This window comes from Pseudopipra pipra, chromosome 6, assembly GCF_036250125.1.
Source record: "Pseudopipra pipra isolate bDixPip1 chromosome 6, bDixPip1.hap1, whole genome shotgun sequence".
NCBI lineage: Eukaryota > Metazoa > Chordata > Aves > Passeriformes > Pipridae > Pseudopipra > Pseudopipra pipra.
The window spans coordinates 37251925-37276007 of NC_087554.1; the positions used below are offsets into that span (position 1 = coordinate 37251925).

The 24083-nt window shown below is 36.8% G+C and overlaps 2 protein-coding genes across 4 annotated transcripts in view; both read left to right on the plus strand.

Moving 5' to 3' along the window:
- Positions 1 to 696: 696 nt before the first annotated feature.
- Positions 697 to 21625, plus strand: G2E3 (G2/M-phase specific E3 ubiquitin protein ligase). The gene is made up of 15 exons (XM_064658527.1): positions 697 to 750; positions 2248 to 2345; positions 4328 to 4429; positions 6271 to 6395; positions 7932 to 8097; positions 8792 to 8898; positions 9922 to 10038; positions 11484 to 11608; positions 11714 to 11846; positions 12477 to 12602; positions 14044 to 14354; positions 14828 to 15009; positions 15162 to 15334; positions 17647 to 17846; positions 18414 to 21625. Exons 1-15 carry the CDS (start codon positions 714 to 716, stop codon positions 18644 to 18646), a joined length of 2235 nt encoding a protein of 744 aa, XP_064514597.1. The 5' UTR covers positions 697 to 713; the 3' UTR covers positions 18647 to 21625.
- A 602-nt stretch (positions 21626 to 22227) lies between these two features.
- Positions 22228 to 24083, plus strand: part of SCFD1 (sec1 family domain containing 1) — a 52452-nt gene continuing 50596 nt past the window's right edge. For 2 of the 3 annotated variants that reach the window (XM_064658528.1, XM_064658529.1), the window contains exon 1: positions 22228 to 22295. In XM_064658528.1, the coding sequence (XP_064514598.1) occupies positions 22265 to 22295 (31 nt within the window). In that variant the 5' untranslated portion in view covers positions 22228 to 22264. Of the gene's footprint in view, positions 22296 to 22716; positions 22864 to 24083 lie in introns of those variants that run through there. The other variant, XM_064658530.1, reaches the window with a different exon arrangement.

Sequence of the window (24083 nt, forward strand, 5' to 3'; positions counted from 1 at the left end):
TGAATAAATTATTCTCCACTTCAAAATGTTAAATGCATAGTTCTAAGTGATGTAAATTCCCCTGTATGCATGTCCCAATTTTGGATTCTTCTTTTCTTTTTTTTTTTTTGTTTTCTTTTGATTTGTTTGACTTTTTTGTGGATCAGGATGTCTTTGACTAGGCCAGGATCCTTCATTTTCTCCAAACAGTAGAGACTATATTCAGTTACATCATTACCCTACACAGTTCACAGTTATTTTTTTATTCCAAGTTCTTCGTGTTAGTACAATCTTTACTTAAGCAGAAGTCACAGCTACTGCCTAGGTTGTCCTTGGACCATTATTTTTGATGCTTAAAATAAGTAAGAACTCTTCTGTACAATTACATTTGTACATAATTAGCTGTTGCATTGGACTTTATTTTGTCTTTAGAAAATAAAATATATTGTGTGTTTGTTAGTTTGGGAAAATAGTTAAAAGCTGCTGTATGTTTCATTTTCCAGAAAAAATATTCTTAGACTGTTTGCATCCTGCTTTCTGAACCCTTATCTCTCAAAATAACGGTTGAATTCTAATATTCTTTTATTATAGTTCCTGCTTTTAGTTTATTGAGGTTATGCTCATCTTTACAATTTTATATAAAATGTAAAAGAGGTATATAATGGCCATTAAGGTACTGGATGTATTTAATACCTTGTTTCTTTTTCGTGACAGAGTGCCAGCCAGAACTCAGGATGAGTAAACCAAATACTTTTGACAGTCAAACTACATGTAAGTAAAGTTTTTATTACATAGTTTCAGAAATATTTAATGTGCATATATAATGCCAGTTGTAACTGGTTTTATTTGGGCTCAAAGAACAGGTGGGTTTCAGTAATCAAGTTACAGTGCCCAGTTCTGGCCCACTCAGTACAAGAAAGACAATGACCTACTGGAGAGGGTTCAGCAGAGGGCCACAAAGATGGTTAGGGGTCTGGAGCATCTCTGTTATGAGTGGAGACTGCAGGAGCTGGGCCTGTTTAGTCTGGAGAAAAGAAGGCTGAGAGGGGATCTCACTAATGCATATAAATATCTCAAAGGCAGGTGTCAAGATGATGGTGCCAGACTCTTTTCAATGGTGTCCAGAGACAGGACAAGGAGCAATGGCCATAAACTAAAACACCAGAAGTTCCATCTCAATATGAGAGAGAACTTCTATACGTTGACAGTGGCAGAGCACTGGAATAGGCTGCCCAGGGAGGTTGTGGGGTCTCCTTCTCTGGAGACATTCCAAACCCACCTGAGAGAATTCCTGCTCTAGGTGACCCTGACTTGGTAGGGGAGTTGGACTAGGTGATCTCCAGAGGCCCCTTCCAACCCTAACAATTCTGTGAAATTGCATTGGAACCACTTGTCTCAGGACATGAAAAAGAACCACTTATAAACTTTGTTGGATTTGTTTGCTATAATTTGAATATTTTAAAACAGTGTTTTTCAGTATTTTAACCTTGTGAATTCAGCTGCCAAATCACACAGAGCTGTGTTTGAGATGTACCATTCAGGGCTTCCTTGGGCTGAAGCAGTACCCCTATTCTTGGCACTATTATGACTGTTCTTGCTGTTAGAATATTGTTAATCTGTCTTTTATATATCTACTGTGAATTAAAGGGAAGCTGTTAAATGTCTGTGGAGGTATGTTAGTCGGCTAGGAACTTCAGTTAGTGAGTAATCCTCAAGGTTTTAGTTAAATCCAATGTTGTCTCAAAGCCTTCAGTGTTTTAAAAGCAGTGGTAGCATATGACTTGGCACTGTCAGGGTACCATTCACATGCTTTTCACTGTTATCACATAAGTAGACAAAGAAATAGTTAAGTCGATTCATGGATTCTAATATGGTGATGACTTTATGTACAATACTAAAAACAATTAGATTACATATTTTATATGCACCTGGACATTGTTGGCCATTTGATATCTTCAGGTGTTTGGGGAAGAACATTTCAGTTGGGAGCACAAGCTTCTTGTGAATTTAGCTTGGCTCATGGACCTCTCCTGAATCAGCAGGCTGGTGAAGTATTTTCTTTTTAGTAACTAGAGAAGGAACAAATAGTACTCTATTCTGTATCTACTATAAAATTCAACATTAAGGAAAGGGGTATCTACTGTCCTTTATCCAGGAATCTACTTGAAGGTGCGTGTGATTAAAAGAGATGAAAGCTACTCCTCTGTAGCTGATCAGTAGTAATTCCAGTATATTCACTGTGATAATAAACATGATTCTTTGTTTTAGTCTGTGTTCTCTGTGGACGAACAGATGACTGCCCTGAAAAGTATGGAGAAAAAAAAACCTTTGTGGAATGCAATCTTACTGTTCATTATTACTGTTTGGTAAGTGTTGGTGTTGATCTTGGAGTTTTCTGTTTTATCTGGGAAAAACAAATGTAAGTGCAAAAAGTATTTAATAGTAATAATCTGTCCAGTCATTTTAACAGTTTTGTTGTTTTAAAGCTTGAACTGTGAGCTTTAACTCATTTCCTTGAAGGCTTGTACTTGTCAGGTGAAGCAGATGAAGTAAGTAAATCCCAACAAGCTTTTATTCAAAGCTAAATTCTATTCATGGTCCATTTAAATGAATTTAATTCTCCCAATCTATCCTGGCATATAGCAATGAAGGTACATGTTTGCACCTACATATTTCCTTCTGTAGAAGAAGTGTAGTTTGAAAATTTGGAATGTGAAAATTTCACCTCTTGTGGGAAAAAGTAGAGAAAGGTTTTCTTTTTCTCGTTTAGTTCTTTTTTAGCTGTGAGCTATTCTCTGAGGTTACACAGGACTTTGTAACAAACAATAATCCTACTTCTCAGTTAAGTAATACATACCCTACTGATCATATTGCTACAATGTCACTAATTAGTAAAAGTTTGTAATTTAAACAAAGCTATGGATATAAACTGCAGTTGAATAGTTATCACATTTGACATTTTTCAAGCTTCATAGTCTTAAAGGTATACTTCAACTATCTCTCAAATTCTAAATTTTTGCAGGTCTTTAAAATAATATGACTACCTAAAAAAAAGCAAACCCATACAACAAGTTTTTTGTTTGAATTTTTTTCCCCCAAGTTTAAAAAAAGTCTCAGCAGTATCGGGAATAATTTGGGGGGTATGTTTTCTCAACAAGTTTTTTCAGGAGTGTTGATTGCAGGTGGCTTTATAGGTTGGATACCAAATCCTTTAAAGACTAAGGAGAGTGGAGGTTTTCTGAAGTTAAACAAAGATAGAATTGATTTTATTTTTTTATTATCTTTAAACAAAGATAGATTTTATTTTCTTAAATAAATTTGAAGCAGCTGGAAGGAAATATAGGTCTGTTTGTTATTTTGTCTTATATAAGGCCATATGAAACGATAGGAAGAAGTCCTATCCTGATGGAGCAGAACAGCTAGGAAAGGGCATGCTTGCAATCCTGAGCCTTACAATTTATAAGATGTTTTAACTGCAGGAAGCTCATCACAGTATCTTTTATGGTGTGTCTACTTTTAAAAGCAAGCAAACAAACCCCCTTGATTTTAGTTAAATATAGTGCATATTATATAAGAAAAGAGTTCTAGAAAGAGACCAATGAGTGGTGCAGTTTCGTTTTTCTTGGCCAAATGTCTCACAGTTGGAAAATATATTTAATTGGTTTTAGTACATAATTTTACATTTATTTGACTAAAATATTGATAAAACTGTTTTTAAAATGATGCTATGTTGAAATTATAAAATGAGATTGTAAAGAATACAGAAGGCATCAAGTTGTGAAACTGTTTAGTTATTTGAAGATTGTGATGTAGCTACCTAACTAACTTTAATCTAAATTATCTTATGGCTCTTTTGATTTGCCTAGTTACTTGATTCTGTGTTTATTTGAATCTCCTCTAAAGCGAATTACTTTTCCTCTTAGGTAGCACTTCAGTACAGTTACTTCCTACTGTGCTTCATTATCTCCACAGCACAATTGTCATTCATATTAACTCAGCTAATTTAATTTTACTTCCTCTGAAGATTTATATGCTGAAAGTAATTGTTTGACAATTATCTGAATAGTCTGTATACTTCAAAAAGGAAGGCAAAATACACTGTCTCGGGATCTAAAGTATTACACAATACTTTGATGTTATGAAATATTTATTTTCATGTTACTGGTTACTCTTCTCTACTGTCATATCAGACAAAAATATGTAAATGTTTTGGATCAGCTTTTTAATCATTTAAATATTTGCATACAAGCTTTGTTAGACTAAACTCTCTTACTTGAGAAGCACAGTGTACATCATTTTAAATCTTAAGGTAGGTAAATGTTTTAAAATACTTAATTTCTTTTCATAGTTGATGTCAAGTGGTATTTGGCAGAGAGGGGAAGAAGACGAAGGTGTGGATGGATTCTTAATCACAGATATTAGAAAAGAAGTAAATAGAGCTGCAAAACTGGTAAGAGTAATGTCTTTGGTATTATCATAAGGGGAAAAGTAACTTTTAAGTGCATTTGGTGTTGCCTGCAGGATTTGTTTTCTTTTCTTTTTCCAATGGACAGTGTGCCGAGCCCATTCAAGAATCTGAATTTTACATTTAAGTAACATGTCTGTTGAGTTTTTGGAAGCCATGAGGGAAAAAAAAACCTGCAGAAGTTGTGACGACCCACCCTTAAAGGGCAGGAAGCACCTAAGATTCGTAAATGCTTGTTGGGCAAAAGGAACGACAAAAGTCAAAGGGTCTGAAAACAACTAGAAAGTTTTGTTAGTAAATTATGTGCTTGGCATGGAAATTGGTATGTTAGTCCCTGACCTACCTATATAAGCACACAGCAGTGGGTTTTGGTTAAAGGGGTAGGGTGAAAAGGAGGAGAGAAATTAAAGAGGGAAAGATAGATTTAAGAAAGAAAGAAAGAAAAAGGAAAAGGATTAAAAGAGAGGATTAAAGAAAGAGAGAAGAGAGAGAGATTACCAGTCCTGGTTCCAGTATTGATCCAGCTGAGAGAATGTCAGTCCTGGTTTCAGCATCTCTCCAGTTGTGTCAGTCCTGGGGGTGCTGCCTGGGTTTGAGGGGGAGGGGTGCTTTTTGTGGACATGTTTCTCCACCAGGAAGATGAGTTTCTCTGCCCTTGAAGATAGATCTCTTGCTTTCTGTGTAAATTAGTTATCATGCACAGTCCGTTCTTTCCAGCCTTTCTGAAAATGGGTTGGAGGGCTTTGGGGGTCTTTGGTGGTCTTAATCCTTATCCTATAATCCATGCTCACTTCCTGCCACTTATTCCTGTGCTTGTGCTGTACTGTGTTGTGGTTCTTAACAGAAAAGTGTTGCCCCATCTTTGCCTGGCATCCCTTTTCCAGCCAAATCTTGTTCTTTCCCATGTCGTGTTAATACTAATAGTCCTTGGTTATTACCAACAACTCTTGTCTTGTATTACTGACAGTCTTTGGCTGTCTCCATATCCATCCAGTTATTAGTGTTTGAGACATACACATTAGTCCCTTATCTTCTAGGAATTGAGAGCTCAAAGGGTCTCACTTTGGACCACTGTTTATAGGGTCACAAGAAAGTGGGTTTTAGTCATAGTAATTTTCCATCCTGGCCACAATTCGAGTCAGTAGCTTTCTTTGAAGGTTCAGTAACAAAAGTATTATTCCTCTTGGGTTGTTACTCAGCCAAGAAAAATATGTTTCCAAGGATATTTGTTAAAAAACAGGAGCTCATTAGATACCTATTAGTTCCTGGGAACAGTGTTTCTGATAAGCTCAAGAGAGACTTAGTCCAGGTACAGTTTATCAAGGCCAAGGTCTAAAGAGCATTTCTCAGATCACAGTGTGGCCCGGGGGGCGGGGATTTGCTACCACAATGCGTCCTGCAACCACAGTCAGCTTCTCTGGGCCTCTAAAGTTTGCAAATATTTTTATTCCCTGGGTATGTTGCAGATAAATGAATATTAGCAAATTACACTTTCATAATACCTCCAGACATTGTGCTGAGCCTCAAGCTGGCAGTATATAATTTTATAGATGCAACTAAACTGTAGGTACTAGTAAAATAGCTTGTATTTTAACTTACATGTCACAAGACAATATGCATATAAACCAATACATAATATCTGTGAAATAACTATATATATTTACTCACTGAAACAGAGCTAAACCACATTAGTCTTGTCATAGTTACAATCTATTAGCCAATATTCTTTCTTACACACTATTTATAATTTTTCTGTTGGTTTAATTCCTGTAATTTTACTTGGACTTTAGATGTTAATATTCTTTTATTTCTAAAATTATTTTTAGAAATGTAATATCTGTAAGAAAAAGGGTGCTTCAATTGGATGTGTAGCTCCCAAATGCAAACGAAGTTACCATTTTCCTTGTGGGATAAAAAGGGAATGTATTTTCCAGTTCATGGAAGACTTCAGGTGAGTTTTGGGGTTTTGTTGTTTTCCATTTTCAATTCATTATATTTATACAGGAGATGGCTTGTTTTTTTCTTGACTTGTAGTTGGATAGGTTGTTAATTATAAATGACATAGGGTTATCTAGGAAAAAAATATTGTATTTGTGGAAGACAGGGAGGCCAACAGTTATATTGCATACCTAATACCTAGAAACTAAGTTCTCAACACTTCTAAATACATAACTTAGTGCTTCTACAAGTAGTTAAATTGTTTATAAAATTGAGCATTAAATTCCAGACTCTGAAATAAACTGCATAATGACTGATTTGGGGTTTTTTTGTTTGCCTATCTCCTGTGCCTTTGTTGAAATGGCAGAGGTTTGGGTACCTATATCTCTTAGCAATCACAACACTGTGTGCCATTCTGTTGTGTTTCGAAGCTTACTGGAGATGGACTGCAGGAGAAATGGATTTAACATCAAATGTCTAAAAAATGTTTATTTTCTTTTGCTATCATCTGTCTAGCATCTTGGCTGTAGTCAAAATGCTGGAGTGCGTTATTCTGCCTACTGTGAGCTGAGTTTGCAGGGTGGATGGGTTGAACTCTGGCAGGCACTTCAACTTAAAAAATGACTCACATTACATACACATGTAAAGATTATGCAGTTTCAAAAAGGTTTCTTCTAGAGCTGCACTTCTTGGATGTCTTATGTCTTTAAAAATTTGCTAAATTATAAAATTTATCACACTACCTATACTGCTGAATCAGTATGCAAACTCAAAAGTTTCTTCTTTAATGTCATGGTAACACTGAAATACAGGAAGAACTTGGAGTTCTGAGGACAAAAAACGTGTTATTTGGACCAGAAGTTTTGAGAGAAAGGACATATATGACCTCTATAATTTACAGAGCATCAGTTGGCACCGTGATTCTTCCTTACTGTCATTCTGTTGACTTGCTCTGTTAGATAAATAATTTGTTTACATGTGTTCTAGTTTAACCCAGACAGGCAGAAGAGCAAGCACAGCTGCTTGCTCACTACCCTCAGCAGATCAGGGAGAGAATTGGAAGGGTAAAAGCAAGAAAACTCCTTAGTCAAGATAAAGACATTTTAAGTAAAGCAAAAGCTGTGCACGCAAGCAAAACAAGGAATTCGTTCACCACTTCTCATCAGCAGACGGGTATTCAGCTATCCCCAGGAATGCAGGGCTTCATCATGTGTAGCAATTAATGTCTCCCCTTCCTCCTTTCCCTCAGCTTTATTGCTGAGCTTGATGTCATGGTACAGAATATCCCTTTGGTTGGTTGGAGTCATATGTTCTGGCTGTGTCCCCTCCCAGTTGCTTGTGCGTCCCCAGCCTGCTTGCTCCTGGGGTGGTGTGAGAAACAGAAAAGGTCTGGACTCTGTGCAAGCACTGCTTAGCAATAATTAAAACATGCCTGTACTATCAACACTTTTCTTCACAGATCAAAACACAGCACCATCCATTCAAGCTGCTATTAAGACATTTAACTTTATGTTATATTGATAAGGGAACTGTAAATTATTATTTTTAGATCTTACTGTTGGGAACATAAACCAGTCCAAACTTTTATGGATGAAGAATCTACAGGAGCGTCACAGTGCACAATATGTCTGGATTTGGTTGAACATCTTCCAGCATACACTGTATTGAAAAGTCCTTGCTGTAAAAGTGCTTGGTTTCATCGAGAATGCTTGCAGGTAACACAGGTTCTCCCTTGCTTTTTGCATCCACAGAGATCACATTTCTTCTCTGTTTAAAAACAATGGAACAGCTGCTTAAAGTTGTGTGAAATTGCTTAATGTTAATTGAGGTAGTTGGTATGGAAATAGGTTTGAAGGACAATGCTAAAATTGTGTTACGGAGACAAAAAAGGATTTTGGTTTTTTAATGCTATTAATTTTTCCTCTCCTCACCCCCACGTTTCTGCATGTGTGATACACACTTCATGCCTTCACTTATGTTTAGGAACTGAAGTTCAACCTAGGTAGTTACTTTCTTGCAAATCATTATGTGCAGAATCTGAATGCTAAAAATGTCGTTTGTCCATCATCAGTTCTCTTTGCCTAAGTCCAAAGCCAGAAAAAGTTACAATTATTTTTGGTAAATTTATTCTGGATTTGGAGAGGTTGACTTGAAAAGGATTGTGCTTTTGTTTATGAACCTTGATCTAGCATGTGATCTCTTTCCCTTAAAGGAAGAGAAAATGCTCACCGTTTGCATCAGTATCAAGTGATATCATGATTGATGTCAGCTTTAACATCCGTGTGAGGATTGCATCCTTGAATGTAATGTTCATCAATATTAAGACATTTATTGGCATCTTAAGGATGGTAGTAATTCAATAATTGGTTTGGTTTTTTTGTTGTGTTTTTTTTTTTTTTCTTGACACAGTATCAAGCTTTGAGTGCTGGGATATTTTTCTTTAGGTGCACAGTATGCAATAACAAGGACAAATTTCAAAAAGAAATGTTGAGAATGGGCATATACATTCCAGAAAGGTAAGTAATTTTGTGATAATCACTCCTCTACAAAAACTTTGATACTCTATAGAACTGCATCTATTAATATGTGAAACTTTAGTTCTACCTTCAGTTGTAGAATTGTTCACTTTGGTTAAGGAGTAGCCTGTTTCCTTTTAGTTATGCATAAAAATTGGCAAAGGTCAAATTATCTCAAACATAAAACAGAAAGCTCTGAAAAGTCATTTTTAATGCCATGATTCAGCTAGGAATCCAATTAAAAGATAAAAGCACTTCATAAATACAATTATTTTGCCTTAACATAGAAGTGTGCTTTCTGTGCCCAGGTTTTCTGATTATCTGAATTTCTATCCAGACAGAATTGTAATTGACTGATTACTTAGCCATACAGCTTCTATCTTCTGCCAAGGTATTGCTAAGGATATGTTTAGCATAATAACGGCTTCCAAAATTCTGAGTTGTTTTTCATAAGTTTCCACCACTTGATGAGGCTCAAAGTATGACAGAAAGTGATCAGGATGATGTTTCTTTGTTAGAAGTAGTATTCTCTAAAAACTATTATTCTTCAGAGAGTACCATTAATTTCCTCGAGTCAGAAGCTCAAGATTTTTGAGAGGAAGTAGAGTCAAAATATTTGATGAACTTTGCCATACTGGCCGGGAAAATTCTGAGTTTACCTTTCATGAGTCCATTTTCAGTGGTAACTTGAGTAGGTTACCTAAACAAATATCTGTGTTTCTTGTGAGAGAGAAAATGAAATAATGTGAATCAGAGCAAACACACACTGAGGTCATGTGAAAAATAATAAATACTTCAAATCAAAGTAACTGTACACAAGAAGTCTGTCTGTATTTTACAGTATTATTTTAGTTACTAGACTTTTTTCTTCCCCCTCTCAGTTGTCTTAACCGTTGCTTAGAACATTGCATGGTTGAAGTATATTCATGTGTTTATTACATACTCTGTATTTGGAAAAAGATGTAACCCATTTAAACAATTGGAAATAGAATTCTAATATCTGATCTTCGGCCTTGTTTATAGGGACGCGTCTTGGGAACTTGAAGAGAACGCATATCAAGACTTACTGCAATGTTATCAACACTGTGATATTAGAAGATGTCTCTGCAAGAAAGGAAGAGACTATAATGAACCTGATAGGTATGATGCTTTAGCAGGAAAGTATAACCTACAATAGAATAGTTCTTTGGTGTGGTTTGGTTTTTGCCTTTTATTATCATTAGAATTTATTTATTTAAAGCCTTTGATACTTTTCAGCATCAGGTTTTAATGTCAAGCCAGCACACTGTCTAAATAAAGTGTTTGTTTCACTCCATATTTCAATACTAAATTTCTCTAACTAGGTTATGAAAGCCAGGAAAACCAACTTTAATGGCTTATCGGTTATCTTGTCCTTGTTCTCATTTGATACAGAGCTGAAATAGAATTTGTGCATCAACATAACACGTAGATTAGCTTGTACATAAATGAACATTGTGTGTCTTTCATTGAGTTTAATTCCGCAATTTAATAAGTGCTAAAATACTTAGAGCCTTTACGAGTAATTATTGTTAAAGTACTAGACTTATGTGAAAATTAACTAGCTGTGTAAAGGCTAGTAAAACCAATCTAGCTGCAAGCTGTCCCGCTGCATGCAAGTGGCAGATAGAATACTGCTGATAGTGTAATAAGAGGTCATGTGAAAGGCTTTATTCTGCTCTACCACTTGCTTAATTTTTTTTAATAAGTTCATTTTCTGCATGAATTTTTGTTTTGTTTGTGTGCTTCTGAAATTTTTATTTTTCATTGGTGTGAGTATGCTCAAAGCTGTCAGAGCCTCTACTTTGAAGACTTGTTTCTGTAGTACTGTGGTGGTTATTCCCTGTAGACATTAGCTTTGCTTTATATGGTTTTGACCAAGCATTCCATGGTTCATTCATGGTAGGTGTGCACCTCAGGATTTACTTTGCCTTAAAAGTTGTACCTTAGGCTTCCAGTATTTGAACTAATCAGTCACATTTTTCCATTGTATGTTTAAGCAAAATTGAAGAAATCTAGACAAAAACATAAGTCATTAATAAAAACATAAAATAAAAAACATAACACTGTCATTAATGAAGAGTCTTCTTCAGAATGTAAGAATCATCATAGCATCATAAAATGGTTTGGGTTGGAAGTGAACTTTGTCCTGTCACAACAGGCCCTGCTAAAATATCTGTTCACCAACACGTCAGTAGTTTGAATTTTTCCCAAGAGGGCTCTCCTGTAAAAAAAATTACCATTTGGAAAAGTCGACTGGTGGATACCCATAAGATAAAGAGGATTTTCCTGACTAGCAATACGAGGAGAAAATATTGCCTGTAAACTATTGACTTCAAGGCAGGGGAGCACACTAATTCATAGCTTCATTCAATACAAGGTCTTGAAACATGAGCTGCTTTTTTCTTCTTGTAAGTACATCTTGTATGAAGAAAGTTCCCCTTGATTATAATAATTTCTACCAGGCTGATAAAATTATGTTTTGTTAAGTTTAGTGTCTGGATTGAATAGCCTTCATTTTAACTTTTCTTCTGTCTAATACTAAATACCTAAGTTTTTAATTTTAGTAAATGGGAAATAAAACGTTGTCAGTGTTGTGGTTCTCGTGGGACTCATTTGGCCTGCTCATCTCTGAAGTCATGGGAGCAAAACTGGGAGTGCATAGAATGCAGAAGTATCTTGGCAAAATCAGGTAAAGTTATGAATGTGATAGTGACTTCTTAAACGATAACTTTAAGTTACATAAATGTACTTTACAGCTAGCAAATATACTAGTTAATATAATTTAATCATACAGGGAAGTACAGCAGAAAGAAAAAGCGTGCTTTGGCTACCTCTGAAGAGACAGATGGGACAACTTGTTTGATGGAAGAGCCATCTCCAAAGACCCCTCGGCAGTCATCTGGATCCCAACGCAATTTTCTACTCCAGTGTGTAATTTTCTGTTTTCGAGCAGAAACTGATTACTACATAATATTCAAACATGAGGAGGTGATGGCTTATTCTGTAGGAGAAACTTCTTACACTAAATTGCTAATTGATTAAAACTAGAGTTTTTAGTGATTAAAGTTTTCTGAGTAAGCCATGAACAATAGTTATATGGATTTTGTGGCATGAAAACCACTTTAGTTTGATAAAAATAGATCCTTTCTAAAGGAACCTTAACAATTTAGAGGTAACTGAGAATATACAAATGGCAAAACTTTAAGTTTGTTTATTGGGGTTTTTTCCATTTTAATAGTGTTCTAGAAATCTAACTTACAGATGTTTATAATAATATTTTCCTGTGCTGAATTAAAATTTTGTCAAGTCTGTAGAAATTAATGATTTTAGTTTTTACTTAATGTATCAGTTAGGACTTCCATCTCATCTATGGGATGCAACTAAAAGCAGATCCTGAAAACACCATGTAATAAAATACTGAATTATTATTTTTAAAATTGTAGTTCAGGCACTGGTGGACTTCATGGTAGGGGGAAACTATATGGCTATCTTCAAATAAGAAGTGGTTATGCATTCTTCAATTGTATCTCTTCTTAAAATACTGTTTTGACTTATAGATCACCAAAGATAATGTACCAGAACAACTTGTCACCTTGCTCACACCTAGAACGTCCAGCATCCAACAGAGTGACGATGTCCTTATCTCCACTGATGTCAAACAGAAAGTGGTCCTTGAGGCAAAAGTATTTTCTTTTAATTTTTCTTACGTTGAAGAGTAATCTAGCATATGGCTTTATACCATAATTCCTACAAAATATCAAAGGGGGTGGAGAGAGGAGTGTATTGTACCTATATCTACTTGTTTGCATGTATATGTGTGTATGTGTATATATATATATCTCACAGACCCCAGCACCTGCAAAAACATTTTCCCAGGGGACTTTACAGCAAACTGAAGTTTGCTCTCCTCAAGTCCAGAACTGAGGTTTTGCCGGCACTTCTCCTCCTGTCAACAGAGCTTTTAAACTCAACTGTCTCAAGGTCACTGTGGCCAAGACGGCCACCAATCTCCACTTCATTCACAAGGTCCACTCTGAGTTGGCTCCCTTAGGACCTGTTCCATAAAGTTGTGATCCAGGTTTCTTAGGAGTCTTCTGGCCCAGATTGTACCAGCTGTGTGATATATTTATATATATATACGTATGTGTATAGATGTATGTATATAGTCACTGGAAAAATGGAATGACTACACTGAAAACCTGGAGTCATAGCTCGATAAAGGCTTCTGTTTTTTATAAATGCTAGAGGGGTGCGAGGAGAAAAGAATGATACCTATTGAGAATTTTTAGGTCAGGTAGTAAGGGGATGAAAACTCAGAAATGTATATTCATCCTTACTAAAGCATGGCTAGTTATTCTTTAGAAAATAGGGAATAAAAAGAATCCTAGTTGCTTTCTTCTAATTAGACATGTTTTGAATGTTCAAGGTTTTTGCACTTGTAGCATAGGCATAGTTCATGACTGTACTAAAACCAGTGCTAAAACAACATGTTTTAATATAAAATATTCATTTTAAGGATGTAAAATTCTTTATCTGGCTGTGAGTAGTTAATTGATGAATTCTACCTTATGAGCTAAAAATTCTGATGAAGGAATTAGTTACTTCTAGTAGATCGGGTATTTGAAACATTTGGTTGGAAGTTAGAAAACAAAGAAGAGGTCTTATTTTTTTATATGAGAACTGCAACATTTCTTCCTATTCAAATGTCTTTTTAATTATACCGACAAAGATTATTCTGATTTGGTTGCAAAATATTGCTGTAACACAAAATGGTAAAGTTCAATTTCTCACTCATTTTACATTGTTCCAATGTAGACTGACACTGTGAGAATTGTTTGTCACTGTGTTGGTGTCACTGATTTATAAAAATCACTACTTGTTTTATGCCAGGGTAATTATTTCTACCTCCTTTTTTCTAGTTCTTAGAGGTACTTTAAAATTTACTACTACAGAGTTAAAATTTAAAAAATCTACACTGAATATTTTACTGATATAATTTAGGCAATACCTGAATGTGCCATAGTGTTTAAAGAAGTGTTCTTCTTAATAGATTTGTAAGAATGTTTTCTGTATAACTGTTGATAATTATGAATTCATCTGAAAATGCATCTAATTTTCTCATAGGCATTTAAGAGAGCGAAGAAGGGAAGTTTGTAATATTCTGAAGGAGTTAAAAGTACAAGTTAATACAAAAACAACAAGGCTTAATATCAATGCAGACGATATCTGGAATAGTGCTTTAAAAGGATTTAGACAGCGCAACTTCAGTCCTACAAACACCATTGAAATAAATTTCACAAACTGCAAAAATAGATCAAAGACAGATACTTCTGCTGCATCAAAACACCATTTCTTCCAATTATTAATGCTTCACCTTCAGAATTCATCACTGTTTGAGGGCTCTTCTGCGAAGAATTTGTCCCTTGATTTTCAAGGTAATTAAATGCTTTGTTCAAAAATACATTGAGAACTATGTAACTTTAAACATTTTTTAGTCTTCAGCCAGTATGAGTGTCAGTTCACAAGTATCATCTTGATGACTAAAAATTGTTTGGATTTTTTGTTTTCTTTTTTTTTTTAATTCTGAAGGCAGTTGGAGTGTGGATTTGTGATAATAAAAAAAAAATTGGTTTAGTTGGAAATGATGACAATGAAGGAAGAAATACAGCAAATAATTAGACTTGTTCTTGTCAAGTGAATTCCTTTCTTCCTTACTCACTTTCTCTGCTACTTATTTTCCTTTCCTCAAATTTCTAGGATGTTCGTTATCAACCATCAGGAGACAGCAAACCTCATTTGTTGCCTTTCCTAAAATAAGAAGAAATTGCATTATGACACTTTCTTTTAAAAAGTGAGGATCACAAATCATTTCTATGCATAAATAGCAAATATATTTTTCTATTTGCAGCTGTAAAAGAAAACCTTTATTTCGAAGCTGGTAAAATGATTGCAGTTTCTCTGGTTCACGGCGGTCCATCTCCTGGTTTCTTTTCCAAAACACTATTTGATTGTCTTGTCTATGGTCCAGAGAATGTGAAGCCAGTTTTGGAAGATGTTGCTGATGTTGATGTAGCACAAACAATAAAAATGGTAATATGCAATAAGTTATATTTCTAATTCGAGACTATATTTGGAGATAAAGACTTACTGAATAGAACTTTCATTGAAATTAAAAAGCTTTTTTTTTTCACATATATACATGCATGTAGTAAACCAATTCCTACTTTTGTCTTTTTATACAGATAAAATATGCAAATAGTCTGTCCAGCCTACAGTCTACAATACATGACTGCTATGAATTCCTTGCTGCTGCTGGATGTTTTAGACCTATAACAGCTTTGTGTGATAAGAACATGCTGGTGAATGACATATTGATCCATCATGTAATCAAGAGAATTATTTCACCCTTAGAAAGGTTTGTTTTGTTTGAGTTTTCATGCTACTTGGGTTTTTTCCTCACTGAAATACTAAATAATATGTCACTAAAACTATCTTTCACATGTTCTTACTTATTCTTCATTTAAATCAATGGAGTGTACCGTAATTTTCAGTGGATTAATTATCTGAAGGACTAATTAAACTGAAGGACTGAAATTATTTCTCTACATATCTGCTCTGTTGCACTTTTTGGTCGCATTCCTTTTTCAGCCTTGTGAAGAAGGCAGATTCACAGTTTTAAAACTTTTTTTTTTTCACTTTTAAGTTTTTAAAGCATCACAAAGACTACAAAATCTCTTAAGCTTGTGTTCATTTTTAACTCAGCATTGTTTGAATTCAGAATCTTTAAATTTTAGAAATGTTAAACATATGTTTCAAATTTTAATGAGTTTTCCAGAGTTCTAATCAGGGAGTTTGTGTTTGCCATTAGGAGGGCAATAATGTCAACAAGCTGACCTGCTTAGAACATCAGCTTTGCATTGATGTTTCCGTGAGATAGTGATGACCTCATTGACTGGAAAAGCTGCAGCTGTTGACTATTCTTTGATTAATCACTGACATTACTTCCAATTCTTCATCTGCTCAGTAAAAAGGCCTTAGATGCTAATTATTCTAATATAGCTGGATTTATACTTAAAACATTTATAGTGTTACCTTTGACAAATTTGAATCAACTGAATCTCTAAGAGCTATAAAAACTAATTTTGAATGTAAGGATTTTTTTTAAATAAAGTTCAAAGCAATTAGTCTTTCAGTCAAGGCCCTCTGGCATATTTGAACAATATATATCGCATTTTAAAACTTGTCAGTTGGAAAGTAAAACATAATAATTAGCCTGTTTAGGGGTAATGTGGTTTTGTGCATTTTTGGAAATGGGCTTAAATGTGCATAAGTGAGTAGAACAAGAATTTGCTTGCCACTGTCAAGGACTGAGAGTAAATAAAGAGTTGGTCATTTTAGCTGTTAAATATTTTACACCCTGACTGTACGCTTTCAACATGTTTATTCTGAATTTTATTGATTCAGCCTATTGGTATGTAAGAAATTATGAGTAAACACCTTAAGTAAAATTAAATTGTGATTATGGCAGCCAAATTGTAAAGCCAGTTGCTTGAAATGTTCTTGTCCAATGCACAGTAACAAGTGAATTTTTTTTCAACCCACAGTTCTTTGCTTTGGTTTGATTTTGGTTTTGGAGAGGCAAGTGTGTTTAAATGCATGTAGTTAAATTACAGAGTCAGATTGGTGTGTACGGTGGAAGGGACTTCTGGAACTTATCTTGTCTACCACCCCTGCTTAAGCCAGGCCATCTAGAATCAGTTGCCCAGGACCATGTCCAGACAGCTTTTTATTAATACCTCTATTGATGGAGGCTTTACAGACTCTCTGGGCAACCTGTGCCAGTGCTCGGTCACCCAGGCAGTAAAAAAGTGGGTCCTGATGTTCGGATGGAACCTTCTGTGTTTCAGTTTGTGCTCAGTGCCACTGGTCCTGTCACTGGGCACCACCACTTAAAAGAGCTTGTCTCTTGACTTCCTTGCACACTCCCTTCAAATACTTGTAGACATTGAGATTCTACCTGAACCGTCTTTTCTCCAGGCCGAAGCATCCCAGGTCTGTCAGCCTTTCCTCATAGGGTTATGCTCCAGTCCCTTAATCATCCGAGTCACCCTTTGCTAGGCTCTTCTCCAGTGTGTCCATTTCCCTCTTGTGCTGGGGAGACCAGCACTGGACACAGCATTTCAAGTGTGGCCGTACCAGTGCTGAGCAGAGTTAAAGCTGAGCATTTCCTTTGATCTGCTGGCACCATCATTCCTAGTACAGCCCAGGATACTGTTATCTCCATTTGTCACAGGGAGAAATAATAGCATATAAGCACACGCAGACTTGCAGAAGCCAAGCAAAGGCTATCTTTTAAGACATCTCATTTTACCTAAAGACAAGGAATTTTAACTGTTTTCTGAAGAGATGTTTGTAAGAAAGAGATTTGTTAATGTTTTATGTAAAAAAAGTAAACTTTGCACATACAGTCAAGTACTAGGAAATAATTTCTGCATATCACTGGTATTTCTTTCATCTGCCCAAAAAGCTCCATAGAAACATCTAGATTGTTAAAATGAGAGTTAAACATATTTTGCAAGCTAAAATGGGACTACTATGTAGACCTTATTGACAAGACTTGGAGACAGCAGATGGAGATTTATTGTATCCAATCTTGCAGCTTTATAAAACAGAGAGTTCTGATGCATGGTCACTCTTTTTCTTTTTTTTTTCTTTTCCCTCTCCTAGTTTTAGGCAAGGTTTGAAAACTCTTGGTATTCTAGAGAAAATGCAAATGCATCCAGATGCATTCTCTAGCGTATTGTGCTACAAACCCGAAAGACTTTCAGCAGAAACTATTTGTGATCTCTTTTCAATCCATTCCTCATCAGATGTAAATAAAGTTAAAGGTGCTGATTTTTGGATGGGCTATTTGCAAGATGTGGAAAGTAAGTAATTTTTTTTTTTTCTCTCCCCTTCCCTGTTCAGGGTATATATAAACCCTGGTATATATATACAGGGTTTGATTTATAGAGTTCAGTGGGATAAATAAATCCAAGGGTTTGCAGTCACTGTCAGTTCCTAATTGTTGTTCTTCACCCTCTTTCTTACTAATTAGAATTTCTGAAACTGTTGTCCAATTATAATCAAACTTTAGAGGGGTCAGTAAAGGAAAGATAGGAACTAGAGTTCCTGTGAATTTAAAAAGAAAACCAAACACAAGTGACACAGAAAAATCCTTTATTAGATAGTTTGTCTAAAGTCTTAAAGCCCACTGTTTTCTATCTTTTTCTTACAGAAGAGTTTTTTTCTATTCACTTAAGATTTTTCAGAACTAACCCAAGTGAGTTTTGCTTGTTAAACATTTTCTTATTTAGCCATAGAACTGCATATTTATTCAGCATATTGATCTCATTTTATGTGGGCTTTTTTTGATCTAATGCTTAGCATGTAGGATAACGGTTTATGTGTAATAGACCATCAGTGATAAATAACACCTAATCCTATTTTTTTAGGTGGTGAGTCTGTAGTGACGTTTGAGGATATTCTGCTGTTCGTAACAGGCTCCTCTTCTATACCATCCATTGGTTTTGATCCTGAACCTACTATTAAATTTTTGCGTATAAGGTATCCCATTGGAAACAGACTCCTTAATTGCTTAGAACTCCCTATAACAAATACATACCAGCAGTTTAAAAATAAAATGGAGCTCACCATCAGAAACACATTAAGAGTTGAAAGTGAATAAGTATTTTTGCTATTAAACTGGATGTTGGAAACTTCAGTTTTCTGCAAGAACATCTACTTCCAATTTGCTACTGTATTTTTGGACAATGTGCTCTCAGTCTTTTCCCACTTTTCCTCCAAAGATATGCTAAAAGTAGTAATATTTTAAGATGAAAAACAATTTTCAAATCAGAATATGCTTTATTTCTTGAATAATTCTCCTTTTGAAGTTGACTTGAGTCAACAGTCTCTTGCAGAAGTATTTTAAATATCTACTTTTGCTGTAGACAAGTATAAGTACCAAACTCTGTAACAGGTAAGTCTGTGGATTGTATCACATACTTCAGTAACTTATTTATCAAAGGCAAGTCAGGCACATCTTGAAGATAATTTCTGTAGAGCTTTGTTTCAAGTAAAACTGTGATGCAGGTGTTCTGAAATCTTTTTTAAACTGCTGCAGCTTCTCTTTCTTTCTTGATCCTGGGAGAGGTGCTAATCTTTTTATATTAAGACCTATTTTCATCACTGGGTAACAAAAGCAGGTATCCCACGTTGCCCCTCAATTTTTAATTTTTTTCTTTTTTATTTCAAAGTCTAAGGAAATTATTACAAGCCTTAGATCAGATATTTCGCACTACTTTCAAGTAGCTAAAACAATCTGATCTCATCAAAGTCCTGTCATTAGAAATTTAAGAATATAAGAAATTAACACAGGACTAACAGTGTTTTTTGGTTCTTAGTCAAAAGCATATTAAAGTCTACCTTAAAATTAATGTATGAACTCTTAGAGAATGTAATTTGACTTGTTTTATATACTAAGCATTTTCTCACCGTCTTCTATTTTTTTCCTCCAATAATATTCCATGTTTCTCATCTCTGCATAATTTTTGAGTCTCATTCTTCCAATAACTTCTTTGTAGTCTTAGCCTTCAGAATGGTCTATTGCCATTATAAGGAGAATGGCTTGGTGCAAATTTGTTTGCATAATAAGGATTCATATTGTATGTTTGTATTTTTAAAATACAGCAATGAGTCTCCTGCAAATATTATACTTCAAACATGAGCAGTGTACCCAGTGCAGTATTCCTTTTTCTTGCCTAGTTAAAGATAAATGTCTTCTGTAATATTATGTGATTTTTCTGTGTGAGAAGTACAGAACTTACAGGAGTACCAAACAGAGTGTGAATAATTTTAATGGACAATTCCTGGACTTCCGGCATCTGCAGTGACAAGGGAAACTGTTCAGAACTTGGAACTAAATAAACTACATTTTAAAACCTTCAAAGGAGAAAGAAATACAAAGATTAATGTGAATACAGGGCTTCAAAAACATACCTGAGATTACAAAAGTAGAGTTCACACCTTTTATTGCTTATTTCCTTTGAATTCAGCAGTTGAAAGGGTTTTATATAAAGGTAGAACTAACCTTTAGGTCAGCTGTAGGAAATGTTAACTTTAAAACCTTCTGCTATACAATGGTATATCTAAACACTGAATTTGTAAAATTATGTAGTATCTAATATTGCTTGAAAGGGTTTCTCTAACATAGAATTGGTTCCCATTTTCTAATACTGATGTCTATGCATTCAGGACAAGTTTTCTTTCCTTTTTTGTTGGTTTGATCAGCTCTATCTAGACATTCCAGTATATTCCAGTTGTATTCCTCTCCTCTTTGCGTTTTCAGCATTTGTTTATATAGACCAATCTTGAATTTATTTAAACTGTTCATTAGAATTCCACTGAATAAGCTAACTACCGATTCATCAAAACACAGAAAGGTCCCCCTTGTCCTTCAAATGTAAGAGCAGTTTACATAGCTAAAAGGACTGTCAGGTTTTTTATTATTATAGCAGGTCTCTAAAGTGCAATATTATCAAGTAGTTTTCATTTTACATAAACATAACCTGAGGCACACCTGGAAATTAGGGAATTTGCTTAGTTTCAGTATTTCTGTAACAGAGAGAATAATTGTATATACATTAGTTATGTAGTAAATATATTCTTACGGAATTTGCATCTTCTGTAAAATTTGTCGGCAGTGCTCTTTGTGTTTGGCCACAAAACTTCACCCCACAGTTTCTGCATCAAACTCTAAGCATCCATCTGGAATTAGCATATCAAATAGGCTATTTATTTTCTAGAGTGATAATTTTATACTAAACAATAATATATTAGTGGGTTTAGTATGGTCTCCTTAACAATGCACATACAATAAAAAACACCCTCAAGTATTTTAGCTCTGTGTTTGAAAAGCAAAGGAATAAGAAATTTCTGACTTGCTTTCACCCATTCAAAGGATGCTTACCAGAAAAAGCTGTTAGCATTTTTAACTAACTGGCTTAAGAGTGAAATAGAGTCAAAAGGAGAACTTCATTTATACTTAAAGTCTAAATGATTGTGTGCTGCAGTTTTGACATTTTTCATTAAGATGTTCAGCCTGTGAAGACCTGAGGGTTTTGAGAGCATTGGTCATTAATTCACTCACATTTTACATATACATTTTGAAAATATTACTAAAAAAATGTTTTAAATAGAGAGAAATGCAACTTTGGAGCCTACAAAATATTAGTTTAAAGTTTATCTTGATTCTGTATTATATGGTATAGCATTTTAAAGCTCAAACTTTACTGATTTTTACTTAAGGGAGTTCCTAGTTGGACAAAAGAAAAATTAAAATGCTTAAACTTTTGAAGTGTCAAATCATATGCATACAGAAAGTAGTTTTTGAAACACTGATGTATGTAAAAAAACCCAAACCAACAATTCAATCCTCTGATTTTTATATTGCATAAACGATGTTCTTTTTAAACTTATGGTAATTAAAAAAATGTAATTTTGTAAATATTTTTAGCTCTAACTTGAACTGCAGGATCAGTGCCTGAACTGTTGCATCTTCAAGCAACATTATATGTGACAGGTGTAGCATCAATTTTGAAATAATCAGTAATTGTGGGAAATGTTATGTATATGTTCAAAGTGCAATAAAGGGTTAAATATGGAACTTTCTTCAGCGTTTTTTTTTTGTTAACACTTAATGGGTTTTAACCCTGTAAGTTATCGCTATTTTCTATAATTTCATTTGTGTACCTATATAAATATATAGCATGTTTATCCAGATACCTTTGTATCCAAAACTGTGTTAGGGCGAATGGGGCTCTTCCCACTGTAGGATGCTGTAAGAGCGCGGAGAATCCAAGGAAGGCTGCCGCTGGAGATGTGCTACCTGGGGCAGAGGCAAGCAAACCCGAAACTATTTTTCCTTGATGACTTTATTTATAGCTAGCTGGCTGGTTTTGAAACTTCAGTCCTTTCATGTAATCAAATCTGAGTGCTGCTCAGCTGCTTGCATCCGAGCTGTTCCAGTTCCCTCCATGAACCTTCAGTGCGAGAGCAAACACTGCTCCTGCGGCTTTTTGCTCGGGGGTGGGGAAAGGTGTAAAATGCCGTTGTCAGCCGGGCTAAAGCACGGCCCCCCCGCCGGACCGTGAGCAGCAGTTCCCCATGGCCGCTCCCTGCGCACCTGCGGGGCCGGAGGCGCGGCCGGGCCGGGCCCGCCCCCCGCGCAGGGGCCGCCACGTGTCCCGGCGGCTGCGCAGGCGGCGGGCGGGGCGGGGCGGCGCGGCCGGACGGCGGCGGGAAGATGGCGGCCGGTATCCGGGACAAGCAGACAGGTGAGCGCCGGCCGCCGTCCTCGCCGTGCGGCGCCTTCCCGGGGCTCGGGACAGGGAGGGAGCCGGGTCAGCCGCACGCTGCCGCCGGGGGCGCCTGCCTGTCTCCCTGCGGGGCGGGGTGTGGGCGCCGCCTCGCCTCCGCCGGGGGTTCGCACCCTCTCTCCTGGCTTGGGTCTCCCGGCAGGTGGGTGGCGGCTCCTCCACCGCCCTCTGCTTCGGCGGCATCTGGAGCACCGCTCCGCCGCCTCTTCTCGGGGGCCTCGGGCCGCGGCTTTCGCCGAGGAGCCCCGGCCCCGCTGTGGCCCCCGGGCCCCGGCCGTAGGTGCCGCCGGGGTGTGGAAGGCGCCCCCGGGGAGGAACTTGAGCGGGCCCGGGACGGGAACGGTGTCTTCTCCCACGACCATGGACGCGCACCTTCCGTCTTGGTTTCCTCCTGCCCGTGAGAAGGATCAACGGGAAATAGCGTTAAATAAGACTGCTGTTGTGATGCTCGTGTTAAGACAATACTACGTACTGACTGTCAAGAAATTCAGAACACGAGATTAACAACTAAGGATGCAGGTTTTCTGTGAGTAAAGTGTTTGTTATTCAGTCACTTCTTACAGATTGCTGAGTCCTTAATTGACTCTTTAATCTCTGTAGAGCCTTGAATATACTCCTAAAGCATAGAGGATGTCGACTCCACAGTCCTCTCTACTTCCCTTGCTTGCCAAAGTTGAAAGTAGTTTGAGCTGTAATCCTGTCACTTTCTCATTGACAACTGCGGTATCTTTGGTGGTATAGACGATTCTGGGTGCATTTATTTAGCATGAAATGTTTAAAATCATCTGACTAAAAAAAGTCAGAGTCTCTGTGTGTGCCTTAAGTATTGACTAGTATGCTCCATCTTTTTGTACCAGGAGTCCTTTCTGCAATCTCATTCCTATGTCCATCTGCCATTGACAGTGCTACTTGATGTTCCTTTCCAATCCTTTGCTTTTCTTCTCTTTTCTACCTGTCTAATAAAGCCCATTTCTTTGTGCTCATGTTCTGTACAGCTTTATTCTTTTCTATTGTGCTTCACCATGTTCATGGAGTGGGTTGGGTTAAGGATCATCTAGTTCCAACCTCTTCCCTCTCTCGGCAGGGGCACCTGCTCAAAGCCCCATCCAACCTGGCCTTGAACACTTCCAAGGGATGGGGCATCCACGTCTTCTCTGAATAACCAGTTCTAGTGCCTCACCATCCTCGTAAGGAAGAATTTCTACCTTATATTTAATCTAAACCTACTCTCTTTCAGTTTAAGGCCATTCCCCCTTGTCCTATCACTACAAGCCCTTGTGAAAAGTCCCTCTCCAGCATTGTTCTAACCTGCCTTAGGTACTGGAAGGCTGCTGTAAGGTCTCCCCAAAGCCTTCTCCAGGCTGAACAAACCCAGCTCCCTCTGCCTGTGTTCTTAGAAAAGGTATTCCAGCCTCCAGATCATTTTGCTGGATCTTTTCTGGACTTGATTCAACAGGTCCACATCCAGAGCTAGATGCAGTGTTCCAGGTGGGGTCTCACCAGAGCAGAGGGGCAGAATCCCCTCTCTTGCCCTGCTGGCCACGCTGCTTGTGATGCAGCCCAGGATACAGTAGGCTTTCTAGGCTGCAAGTGCACATTGCCAGCTCATCCACCAACACCCCCAGATCCTTCTGCTCAGAGTTGCTCTAAATCCGTTCTCTGCCCAGCCTGTATTTGTGCTTGGGATTGCCCCAACCTAGCTGCGGGACCTTGCACTTGGCCTTGTTGAACTTCATGAGGTTTGCA